This window comes from Microtus ochrogaster, unplaced genomic scaffold, assembly GCF_000317375.1.
Source record: "Microtus ochrogaster isolate Prairie Vole_2 unplaced genomic scaffold, MicOch1.0 UNK6, whole genome shotgun sequence".
Taxonomy (NCBI): Eukaryota; Metazoa; Chordata; class Mammalia; order Rodentia; family Cricetidae; genus Microtus; species Microtus ochrogaster.
This window is the reverse complement of record NW_004949104.1, coordinates 9,309,109-9,321,076: the sequence shown is the minus strand read 5'-3', so window position 1 is coordinate 9,321,076 and position 11,968 is coordinate 9,309,109. Positions and strand designations below refer to the sequence as shown.

At 47.8% G+C, this 11,968-nt stretch overlaps 1 protein-coding gene across 2 annotated transcripts in view; it reads left to right on the top strand.

The window, feature by feature from the left end:
- The first annotated feature begins 918 nt into the window (after positions 1 to 918).
- Positions 919 to 11,968, top strand: part of Uvssa (UV stimulated scaffold protein A) — a 37,645-nt gene continuing 26,595 nt past the window's right edge. The window contains exons 1-8 of one of the 2 annotated variants that reach the window (XM_013353344.2): positions 919 to 1,126; positions 1,445 to 1,544; positions 7,503 to 7,833; positions 8,937 to 9,057; positions 10,136 to 10,303; positions 10,385 to 10,531; positions 11,489 to 11,601; positions 11,826 to 11,954. In XM_013353344.2, coding sequence (XP_013208798.1) covers positions 1,447 to 1,544; positions 7,503 to 7,833; positions 8,937 to 9,057; positions 10,136 to 10,303; positions 10,385 to 10,531; positions 11,489 to 11,601; positions 11,826 to 11,954 — 1,107 coding nt within the window. In that variant the 5' untranslated portion in view covers positions 919 to 1,126; positions 1,445 to 1,446. Of the gene's footprint in view, positions 1,127 to 1,444; positions 1,545 to 7,502; positions 7,834 to 8,936; positions 9,058 to 10,135; positions 10,532 to 11,488; positions 11,602 to 11,825; positions 11,955 to 11,968 lie in introns of both variants that reach the window. The other variant, XM_013353343.2, reaches the window with a different exon arrangement.

Below are 11,968 nucleotides of genomic sequence, written 5' to 3'. Positions count from 1 at the left end.
ATAAATAAATAAATAAATAAATAAATAAATAAATAAATAAATAATAGACGATCGCACTTCAGTACACACAAACTTGCTGATTGCACTGTGGGTGGAGAACCCGGGCCTCAAAGGGAAGGCCCGTGAACGCCACTTCTTTGCTGGATGAAGCAGGGCTAACAGAGAAAGGGCTGACTGCAAAAGGCAGAGCGGCGAGTTGCGAGAAGGATGAAGTGACAGTGGCCGGGATATGTTCAACGGAGAGCTGGCCAGCAGACTGAAGCAGGGGGAGGTTGGCAAGAGCCAGTGACCTGGACATGGTGAAACTATACGGAAGGGAGCAAGCAGCTCTAGCCGTGAGCCATAGCCTTTAAAATCATTCTACGCTGAGACAGAACTGACACTTAAAAATATCCGATCACTGCAACCACTACCCCGAGGCAGCCTTGCACTGTGCCTCCTCCGATGGCCCGGCCTGGGGGTGGACAGCTAGCTGACCCGGTCAGGGAGGCGGGCAGACCCCTCCCCCCCGGACTTGCGCCCAGACTCTCTTCTGAGCTTTCTTAGCAGATGCGAGCCTCCTGGTGGCCAAGGAACTGATGCCCCGATCAAAACCTCTTTCTACGCCTGTGTTTCATACTCCTGCCCGGGTGCCACCTCCCCTTTAAGAACTTGCTGCGCCCTCGCGCCTCCTTTTTCTCGCGCGTAGTTCTAGAACTATCCCGCCCCCTGGAGGCGCGTCTGCGTCACCACGTTGCTGGACCCTCGCGCCTGCGCTGTGGGACCACCCGGGCAAATGACGGAGACTGGCGGGGGCCTTGTCTGGGAGGGGCGGGACAAGGGCGGTCGCGTCTCACGTCACGTTGACTTCCGCTCCTGAGCCTTGGGCCTTCGTGAATCTATGCTGCTGCGCTCCGTGGCCTGTGACAGGCATCTCCCTCCACCGGAAAGGGTGGGCGAAGGGAACTGCCGCATCCGGCGGCCTGTGTCACAGCGGCCCCGGAACGGTGGGATTAGATTTCCTGAGGCGGAGGGTCAGGCAGCGACTGCAGCGCACCGAGGCCCGCGGGGACGGATCGGTCGCCCCTGCAGTGGTCCAGAGGCTATCACTAGCGGAGAGAGTGTCCTGTGCGGCCAGCGTGCGAAGGCCAGTTTCAGTATAACTTAGTGACATTTTCCATTTAAGAGCCAGTACCGGCTTGGTTTCGACTCCCACACAGCTGACTGTAGACCTCCGGAGTTAGTGTCATCTTCAGAACCTTAGCTATTACCGTCCAAGGGCTTGATGGCTTTTGGTGGCAATGAGCTGACTAGCCTCCTTCGCCTGGGGGACGTCCTACAGAGACACCCTAGGGCCCTTGCCATAGTACCCACTACTTTTTGGGACTCAGTAAACTTTGTTGCTAAAACCAAAACTGTGAAGTACTGGATGTTAACCCTGCATCTCCGGGTCCCTCGTTTCTAGATATGGATCACAAACTTTCACAGTTGATAGAGGAGCTCACAACGTCAGGAGAAACCCAACTGAATGCTCAGAAAATGAAGGAACTGAAGAAAATTTGCAAGTATGTATTTAGGTTAAACGTGTAAAATAACTGGTCCAGTGAGCACCCACACTGAACCCTTCTGTCTTCTTGTACATCTCTGCCGCCTCCTGCCTTCACCATGGAAAGCGGTTTTCTAACCACTGGGGCATGGAAGCACTTGCCTGTTGGGAGGTGGAGGCAGGAGGGTCATGAGTTCCCGGCCAGGATTGGCTACATAGTGAGACCTTGTGTCAGAAACTGTAAAGAACCACAAAAAGAGTTGCGGGGCTGTAATCTCCAGTGCGCCTTAGTCCAGAATGTAGCACGGGTCTAAGCTTGACGCCTCTGATCATTTCTGTAATGTTACGAAGCAATCATAGCATGTCAGTAAAATATAGCTCGAGGGACGAACTCAGGAGCCTCAAGCATGCTAGGCAAACTGTGTCACTGAGCTACCCCTGCCTCTACTCTCCCTTTCTTTTTCCTTTCATTTGAGACAGAGTCTTATGTAGCCTAGGTTGACCTCTTACAATGTAGCTAAGGCTGGCTGTGAACTTTTGATCTTCTGCCTCCACTTACCAGGTGTTCGGTTGGGATCTTAGGCATGTGCCGTCAGTGTTCTTCCTGTTCTTAAGGTTGTTGTTCCCATCTGTATTAGATGAAAACACCCTGCCTTGCCTCCGAAGGCAGTCATATTTAGTGAGGAAGCACACTTCCTTCATTGCCTTGGTCACAAAAGGAGAAAACAAGTGATTATTTAGAAAGTGCTAGAATATTTACATTTCGATAAAGCTTCTAGTCCAGTCCTGGTTTTGCCGCACACCCCAGAAAAGCTCTTCTGTCTGATTTACACAGGGTGTTGGAGAGGGAAAGAGGACGGTGAGCATCTTTCTGTTTCCTGTAGAAGAGGTGGGGGGGGGCATGCACCTGGGACTGTCCTGCTAACAATGAGCTTTAGAGGGCACCTCTGGAGGGGTTCCAGGTTTTTCTGTCTCAGAACAAAGATTTGAACAGAGACATGTGGATAGTAGCAAGTAAAGCAGGAAAATTTATTAAGAATGAATACTCTTCCAAGGAGGAAGCTGGCTAGAGACGGGAGAGAGTTTAGCATCTCAAATATCCCTGGAATACAAAGAGCTCTTGTGTTATTGTGAGCGTTCCCTGCTCTGTCTGTTGTGTTTCTACATGCATTCCTTGTCTGTGGTGGTTTGAATGAGAATGACTCATGTATTTGAATGCTTGGTCTCCCGTTAGTGAAATGGTTCTGGAAGGCTTAGGAGGTGTGGCCTTGTTGGAGGAGGCGTGTCCCTGGGGTGGGCTTTGAGATTTTAAAAGCCCACACCATTCCTAGTTAGCTTTTTTTCTGCTGTTGTTTCATGTTGTCTCAAGATGGGAGCTCTCAGCTATTGCCCCAGCACTATGCCTGCCGCCATACTTCCCACCATGATGATCATGGACTCACCATCTGAAACTGTAAGCCCCAGTAAGCTCTTTCTTCTGTAAGTTGCCTTGATTGTGGTGTCTTTTCATAACATTAAAAGAGTAACTAAGACAATGCCTCATTAGCATCTTAAATCCCTCAGGGGTGTGTTTTTAGTTTAGTAAGCTTTGTAGAAGGTCTTTGGGGTCTCACTTTCCACCTGATATCTATGGTTTTAGGAATCCTTTGGGAAAGCAAGGAAGCTAAAGAATGGCAATCTGATGGCTGTTAAGATATTGGTGAGTCCTCTGCAAGCCTGGCAGCCTGAGCTTAATCCTTCCTCCCAAGAGGAGGTGGAAGGAGAGAACCCGCTCCACAGAGTTGTTGTCCTGCCGTCTCTACACGTGTTGTGGAATGCGCACCCACGCATGCTTCAAGAGTCAAACACACAACAATAATCTTTTAAGTTAAAAAAATGACCATCTAAGCTTCCATAACTACTTCCATATCTCAGGGCATGTAAGAGAAACCACAAAGCTGTTATCTAGTGACTGGGGAGGAGAATTCAGATTCTCCAGCTTAGTCTGAAATTGCTGTATCTTAGATGATAAGAATTAGAAAACAAAGGACTTAAAAATCAATGCCCAAACAAGAGTAATATGATTCCTACAGCCAATGGCCTTGAACTCATTTGCTTTCTGTTGCTGGGATAAACACCATGACCAAAAGTAACTTGGAGAGGAGTTGTCTATTTCATCTTACATGTTATAGTCTATTGGTTGGGGGAGGGGGGTCACACAAAGATGGAGACAGACCACCAAAATCTAATAAACCAGAAGCAAACTTTATTCCAGAAACCAGATTCCAGTCTCTCTTAGCGTCCCGTATTGTTGTCTAAGTTCTCTGGGATTGTGGTTTGATGGCTGGTTTTCTTTGCTTTATGTTTACAAACCACTTATGACTGAGTACATGTGATAATTGTCTTTTTGTGTCTGGGTTACCTCACTCAAAATAATGTTTTCTAGCTCCATCCATTTTCCTGCAAAATTCAAGCTGCTGTTATTTTTTCTGCTGTGTAGTACTCCATTGTGTAAATGTTCCACGTTTGGCATTTATATCTTTAATGAGCTCATGTCTGAGCATTCTGTGGCTGGTGTAGCATACAAGTAATCTGGATATCCACAGTTATAGTTTAGCTGAAGAAGTAACCTATGGATGTAGGAAGGTTCATGACTTTTTGGTGAGGACCTCAGTGGTATGCTTGTTATTTGACCATGTTTTGGGCAATTGCAAAGGTTGGGACTGAAAACAATAGTTCCTTTGACTTTTGAGCATTCCCATCAACCCTGGTTATGCAGGGGTTTATTTAGGAAGGGATCCTGGATTATTGCTTAAGGCTGTGTTTAGTTACTTTTCTATTGCTGTCATAAAAACATGATCAGAAGAAGCAACTTGCAGGGGAAAAGGGTTCATTTTGTCTTAAAACTCTCGGGTCACATTCCACACTGAGGGAAATCAGAGCAGGAACTTGAAGTAGAAAGGAGGAAGGAACTGAAGCAGAATTCATTTAGGGGTATTGCTTACTGGCTTGCTCAGCCTGTTTTCTTTACAGTTTAGGACTACCTGCCCAGGAGTGGGTCACCCCCAGTGGGCTAGGCTCTCCTATATCAATATTAATCAAGAAAATGCCCCCACATACTTGCCTTCAGGAAGTCTAATGGAGACGTTATGGTTTTTTTCCAGATAACTCTAGCTTGTGTTAAGTTGACCAAAAAACAAACAAACCCAATAATCAGGATATTCAAAGAACAAACCCCATATTTAACATTTCCCACCACATTAATAATTTCCTGAGGCATCTCAGTAGTTTCTACTGTTAGAGGAGGTATGTCACTGGGACAGGCTTTGAGGCTCCAAAAGTCTGCTATCTCCAAGCTCTCTCTGCCTCCTGCCTGTGGTTTAAGGTGTGAGCCTTCAGCTATTGCTCCACCATTGTGGACTCTAACCCTCTGAAACTCTAAGCCCAAATTAAACCCTTTCTTCTTTAAGTGGCCTTGGTCGTGGTGTCTTATCACAGCAATAGAGAAGTCGCTCAGACACAGAGAAACTTCTCTGGTTTTATCATAGTTAACAGGTTTCTTAACTTTTCTTCCCTACAAGGAGGCTTTCAGTCACCAGCCTACACCTGTGGGTCCCTGCTGGGGTTGTATGATCCCAGTTAGTGGGTTCCTGATGTGGGAGGTGTTCACTCAGAATACACAGCAGTGAGAGTTTGAGTAAATAATCTGCTGGTATACTTCCTCTTTTTCTTCCTAGATCCTCTTTTGTCAGGAGTACAAATAGTGAGGACCAAGTATAGATCCTTCCATCTTCTGACCAAACCTCTCACCAGCCAGCCTATATTAAAACCAGAAGATGTTACAGTAAAATATTGGTCTCTTCTTCTTTAGGTTCTCACGATTAATATATTTCTTTGTCTGCATGTTTGAAATGTATTATTTTTCTATGTGTGCACACATTAGTGCACATGTGCATTCAAACAGGTGCATGCAGGTATGACTGCACTCATGTAGAGGTCAGAGGATGACTTGGTGGAGTTGGTTCTCTCTGTCCACCTTTATGTCAGTTCTAGGGATCTAACTCAAGATCTCCAGACATACCCAGCAAGCACATCCACTTGTTAAGTAATTTTGACAAAATCAAACATAGTTTCAGTTCTTGAGGATACTTTGTAGCTGGGCAACCAAGGTAACAGAGGATGTATCTTAGGAGAGACAAGAAGCAGCCTCTGGGGGTAAAAAAAATACCTGCCTTTGACTTGTATGTAGACTCCTCAAGAGACTCAAAGGATTCAGATGTTCCCCAGTCCATCCATCACACATCACACTCGCTGGAATTCCAGGTGCAGGTGAGGCTCCAGCTTTTTTGTTTCTCATTCTTTTTTTATTTTTTGGTTTTTCAAGACAAGGTTTCTCTGTAGTTTTGGAGCCTGTCCTGAAACTAGCTCTTGTAGACCAGGCTGTCTTGAACTCACAGTTATCCGCCTGCTTCTGCCTCCCAAGTGCTAGGATTAAAGGCATGCGCCACCATCGCCCGGCTGTTTCCCATTCTTAACTAGAGTTGGAACCAGCTAGTGTTGTCTCTTCAGAGATCATGTGTAACTGGAGACTTCTCTCTGTCTCGTCTGCACCCACTGGACTGGTTTCTCTTCAGCTCACTGGTCCCGGCAACTGGTTATAATTGTTTGACTGGTGGCTTAGGCTATAACTGGCTACCTCTCACTTGTTAATTAACCTGTTTCTAATAGTCTGTATATCACCACGTGACCTTGTCATTATCTTAGGTGTTCTGGCATCATGTTCTATCAGCGACTCCCTGGCATTTCTCTTGACCCCACTTCTTTCTCTTTCCCTCTCTGCTTGGATTTTCTGCTTAGCTATATTCTATCCTGCCATAGGCCAGAGCAGGTTCTTCATTAGCCAATAGGAGGAATACATATTCACAGTGTACAGAAGGATATCCCACATCCCACATCAATCATATCCTGCATTACCGTTCCTGAGATTGGAATGCAAGTCCCTGCTACAAGCACAATTCTTCCTACTTTGATGGAAAAAGGCTTCTTCTGAGAGTCTCTAAAAAGTTCCAAAGCACTTGACTGTTCTTTCAGAGGGCCCGGGTTCGATTCCTAGCACCCACGTAGCAGCTCACAACTGTCTGTAACTGGGGACCATTAGGGTAGCCGTGTTTCAACAAAACTCATTGACATTTTTTTAAATTATTTTATATGTATGGGTGTTTTGCCTGCATGTAGATTTGTGTACCATGTTCATGCCTACTACCCAGGGAGGCCTGAAGAGTGTGTAGGATCTCCTAGAACTAGAGTTAGAGATTGTCGTAAGCCTCCATGTGACTGCTAGAAATCAAATCTAGGTCCTCTGGAAGAACATGTAGGGCTTTTAACCACTGTGCTGTCGCTGCAGCCTCTGACATTTGATTCTTAATGTAATGTTCATATGTCAAAAAGTATTCTTTTGGGGCTGGAGAGATGGCTCAGAGGTTAAGAGCATTGCCTGCTCTTCCAAAGGTCCTGAGTTCAATTCCCAGCAACCACATGGTGGCTCACAACCATCTGTAATGGGGTCTGGTGCCCTCTTCTGGCCTGCAGGCATACACACAGACAGAATATTGTATACACAATAAATAAATAAATTTTTTTTTAAAAAAAGTATTCTTTTATGTGTTTCAACCACAGTGTATCTTTGCAGTGCCGGAGGTCCAGCTGAGGACCTCACACGTGCTAGCCATATGCTTTGCCACTGGGCCACATCAACAATGGCTTTTGCTATTTGAAAATGTACAGGGTTCTTGGTTCATGGGCAGTACAGAAACAGGACAGGAGTGGGCCACAGTTGGTGTTTAGACCTCGGTATGTCTTTTCAGCTTTAGAAGGGAAGAATAAAGATTGAGTGCAAGCACAGTCCCTGCCACTTGTAACTGTAGTGTCCCCACACAAAGAGTGATGCTTATTTGTCTTTCGTGAGTGAGCATTTGGTTAGGCTGACTTGTGCCCTTAGGTCTTCCGAGGAGCAGCTGAGCCACGCCTACCACCTGCTGAAGACACAGCTGACCCAGGACCATGCTGAGATCCGCCTCTCAGCCTTCCAGATCGTGGATGAGCTCTTCACCAGGTCTCATCAGTTCCGAGTGCTGCTTGTTTCTGACTTCCAGGAATTCCTGGAGCTCACACTGGGCACAGATAATGAGCATCCCCTGCCACCCCCACGGGAGGCAGCTCAGAGGCTAAAGCAGGCAGCCATGCAGGCTGTGGAAGGTTGGAATGAGAAGTTTGGGGAGGCCTATAAGAAGCTAGCCTTGGGCTACCACTTCCTAAAACACATCAAAAAGGTAAGTGAGTCTTGGGCAGGACAGTCTGCTTTCCTGTGGTAGACAAGACTGGCCAACCAATGAGGGAAAGAGCTCTTTGCATTGAGGGTTTGGCAGGGTGCCCAGCCCAGGGTAGGCAAGACAGCTGGATCAGCATGCAGTAGAATGGAGGATGCTCCCTAAAGGTCAGAACAGCCTTGGGGAAGAAAACTGCACCTAGCTCCTGCCTGAGAGTGGAGCTAAGCCTGACGAATCATACTCCTAGATGCCTCTGCTTTAAGATGGGCTCCCCTTTCTGGGACATACCCTATTCTTGCCAGTAAGCCATGCTTAGTTCTTGCCATGAGCTCTGACTGGTGCTGGGCTTAGTAAGACACCAGGTTCTGTTCTGCCTTCCACCCACCTGTCACTGCCCAGATTCTGTCATGCCCCTGTCAGCAGCACAAGCAAATGACTGGACCTTCCTGCATGGTTCTGGTTCTTGTATGGGTGTCACCTACTCTCTGGAGTGTAGGCATAGACTGTTCTTATGTTTCCCGACTGCTCAGACCCAAATAATCACACAGAAACTATGTTAATTACAGCACTGCTTGGACAATAGCTTAGATGTATTCCTAGGTAGCTAAATTAACCCATTTCTATTATTCTGTGTATTGCCACGAGGCTGCGGCTTACTGGGTAAGGTTCCAGCGTCTGTCTCCTTTGGCAGCTGTAAGACGTCCATTGACTCCACCTACTCTCTCCATATATCTCTCTTTGGACTTCCTGCCTGCCTGACTTTGCTCTGCTAAGCCATTGGCCAAAACAGCTTTATTCTTCAACCAATAAAAGCAACACATATACAGAAGGACATCCCACATCATTGGAGTTCACTACTGGGTGGTGTGTATGTTCTGGGCCTAGCTGATAACCCCTGGCCTGCAGTTAGAGGAGCATTCTGCTTCCCAACAGTGTTGAACTTGGCGTTGGATGTAGAAGATGTGGCAGGATGAGGCAGCCTTGTTTGAAATGTTGTAGATTAGGAACTATCAAGTTGTGGCCTTGTGTTAATGGCACTGTGTCTTTTTGTACTTTGTGTTTGTGTTTGTTGTAGGTAATCCTAAACTTCCTTTTCAATTTCTCAGGTGGATTTTCGGGATGTCAATGCTAGGTCTTTGGCAGAAAGGAAGCGAGAAGAGGAGAAACAGAAGCACTTGGATAAAATCCACAAAGAAAGTGCTGAACGGGCTAAGAGAGAAATGGAAGGTAAGTTCCTAGGCTAAGCCCTTGAAACTGCCCCCTGTGGTCCCTTGTGCTTGTTCCCTAGTTGTTCTTTAATCTAGCCTGAGACCATGTGATGGCGTAAGTCACAAACAATGCCACACCAGTTTGGAATTATGATTAATAGGGTGGTATTTATTAAAAGGGGAAAAAAACGTACAGACCACCATCCCAGACAACAGCCCTCTGCGCGACCAGGAAGGGAGTCTAGTCGCTGGAAGCGGAGCAGGAAATGAAGAGAGAGAGGAGAGGGAAGTGGCCCGCTTTTTTAAAGGGAGAGAGACCACGCCCCAATGGGCTGGTATCTCAGCGGCTATAGGCTGGAGGAGCGGAAGGACCTACCTCAACAACCATGCAGGCAGGTTGGCAAGACAGAATGGTTCAGGATAGTGTTGAACTGTCACAGGCTGCCTGTAGTGCATGTGTCTCCTGGTGATTTGGTCTTCCTGTAACTATTTAGCGTAAGACTCTCTGAACAGAGGAGCTGGACATAGCTGTGACTTCAGGAAGGAGTCCACACTCTGTAGAGGCCTTCTTGCTGTTTCTTCTCATGTCTAGCATCTGTTCTTGGGAGTTCCATTCCCCAGATCCTCATCCTTCCTGGGAGTCAGCCTGTTCTCGAGAGCAGGTCTTAGGTTCTTTCTGTGTCCAGAGCCTCTCACATACACCTGTCCTGTGAAAACCCAGGCCTTGGGGAAGGCTATGGGGAGACAGCTGTGCTGTGAATGGCCCAGAGGGCTCCAAGAGGGGCCACCCGATAAAGTGTGTAGTGGTGATGACCTCTCTGGGACCACCATTCTGAGTGGAAGGCTGGCCTGTGGGAGTGGTCACATAGGCTCCTGTGAACTGCCACACAACCGTGATCAGAGGTGTGCTCCAGAGACTGAGCTGTTTGCACTAATAGTTTAATAAATGGTTGGAAGTGTTCTGATTTCTGCACTAGCGCATTGGCTTTCCTTGGCGGCACTGTGATCTTCACTTTGGTGCCCTGGGGAGCAGCTATAGGCATCTGTTGCTCTCTGGCTCGAGATGACAGAGTAAGCAAGTGTTTCCATGTCTGCAGAAATGTCTGATGAAATTGGATACAGCCTGACAGAAGTGGAGAACTGCTTTAAACTTCTCGTGCCCTTGGACTTTGGCCCATACCCAGAGGATAAATTCTTTGCTGAGGCATCTGGCATAACAGAGGGCCATGTTCCTTGTGTCTTGAGCCCAGACCTGGCAACTTCTCGTGAGTCTGGTCTCCCTTTATCTCAGAATGAAGAGCAGCCATGCTGTAGCAAGGACCTGGTTGACTCTGCATACCATGTAGGATCTGCTGTTGGTCTGAAGGCACTGGCCCTAACAGCCACACAAGACCTCTCCAGGGATGAGGATGAGCACAGTGACCCGGAGGAGTTCCTGAGGAGCCATGGGCTAGGATCACACAAGTACACTCTGGATGTGGAACTCCCCTCAGGTAACTGACTGCTGGGGGTGTGCAGTGCCTCCATGCACTGCCCTGGCCTAGCAAGGTTTGCAGCTCCCTCACTGGCACTGGGTTGTCTCAAGGTAGAACTGCAGTTCCTTGGGTTGGGCTATGAGGGATAGAGGGACCTCCATCTGGTTAGTCTTTCCTGTGTAACTCTTCTCTGAGTTTCTGCCACCATGGAATTCTCAGTCATTATAGCCCTATACTAATAAGGTTATGAGCAGGGATACAGACTGCATGGCAGATGTATGGGCATCTACCTGAAGGCCCCCAGGGGCACCTTCCTAGGAGGAAAATGTGATCAAAGTATGATTTCTGGCTGTGTTTACAATGATGAGGGATGTGGCAGAGTTGTACCTGGCCCTAGCATTCCAGCCATGTGGGCACAGAGGGCTTACTTGTCCATCTCTTGATCTTGGTTGGACCAGATGTCCTCACAGGTGCCATCTGTTCACCTTGTGGGATATTGTTGGGAGGGACTGGTGCTCTTCAGGATCCACAGCTCCAGGTTGATATCGCTGCTGTACTGCACCTTGCCTTGGAAGCATACAAGTGCTAGTGAGGTCCTTTCTGAAGGCCTGCCTAGCAGGTATTGTGAAGGAAATGAAGACCCTGTCAAGAAAAGGCAGAATGGCAGGGGTCACTGAGACCCTGGGACCCAGAGGTGGAGGCAGTCCTGAGAGAAGAGGAAAGAGAAGGTGACTGAGCAGTCTAGCCCTCTGGATGGGAAGCCAGGGCTGGAGCAGTGGAGCTGTGTGAAGGGCAGCCTCAGTGCCGAGCCAGAATGGTTGATACTGTCCCAGAGTTTTTCCACACGGTATGTTTCTCTCTCAGAGTTGACCAATGTCTGGGACATGCTTGGAGTCACATTTCCAGTGGGTTTCATGGCTTCTGCTACATGACTGGCCTTAGCATCCCTCTGTGACTTGCTTTGCCTTGTTTTAGATGGTCTGAAGGTGCAAGAGAATGAAGACAACCTTGCTGTCCTCCATGCTGCTAGAGATTCGCTCAAACTCATCCAGAACAAGTTTCTGCCAACTGTGTGCTCCTGGGTCCAGGTGAGGCTCAGTACCTGGTCTTCAGCAGTGAACTTGGGTTCCAAGACCAGGCAAAGCAAGGATGTGGAAGGCGGGAACACTCACCTGGGTGGGGAATGAGCATTTCCCCTCTCCCTAGAACTTTGTCCCTTCCTAGAAGAAGGGGCTAGGCCATGGGTCTCCTGGCCAGACTAGGCTCTCTGGGGATGGGCTGGGAACTTTGCGAGTCATGCTTTGTTTTACAGCGGTTTACCCGTGCAGGGATCTACAGCGAACACTTAAAGCAGGCCATAGACCTGAAAATGAAATTGGAGCTTGCTCTGAAGAAGTGTGAGGAACTGAGCATCAAGCCTGAGAGAGAGCCGAGGAGTAGGGTGAGTTCACGGAG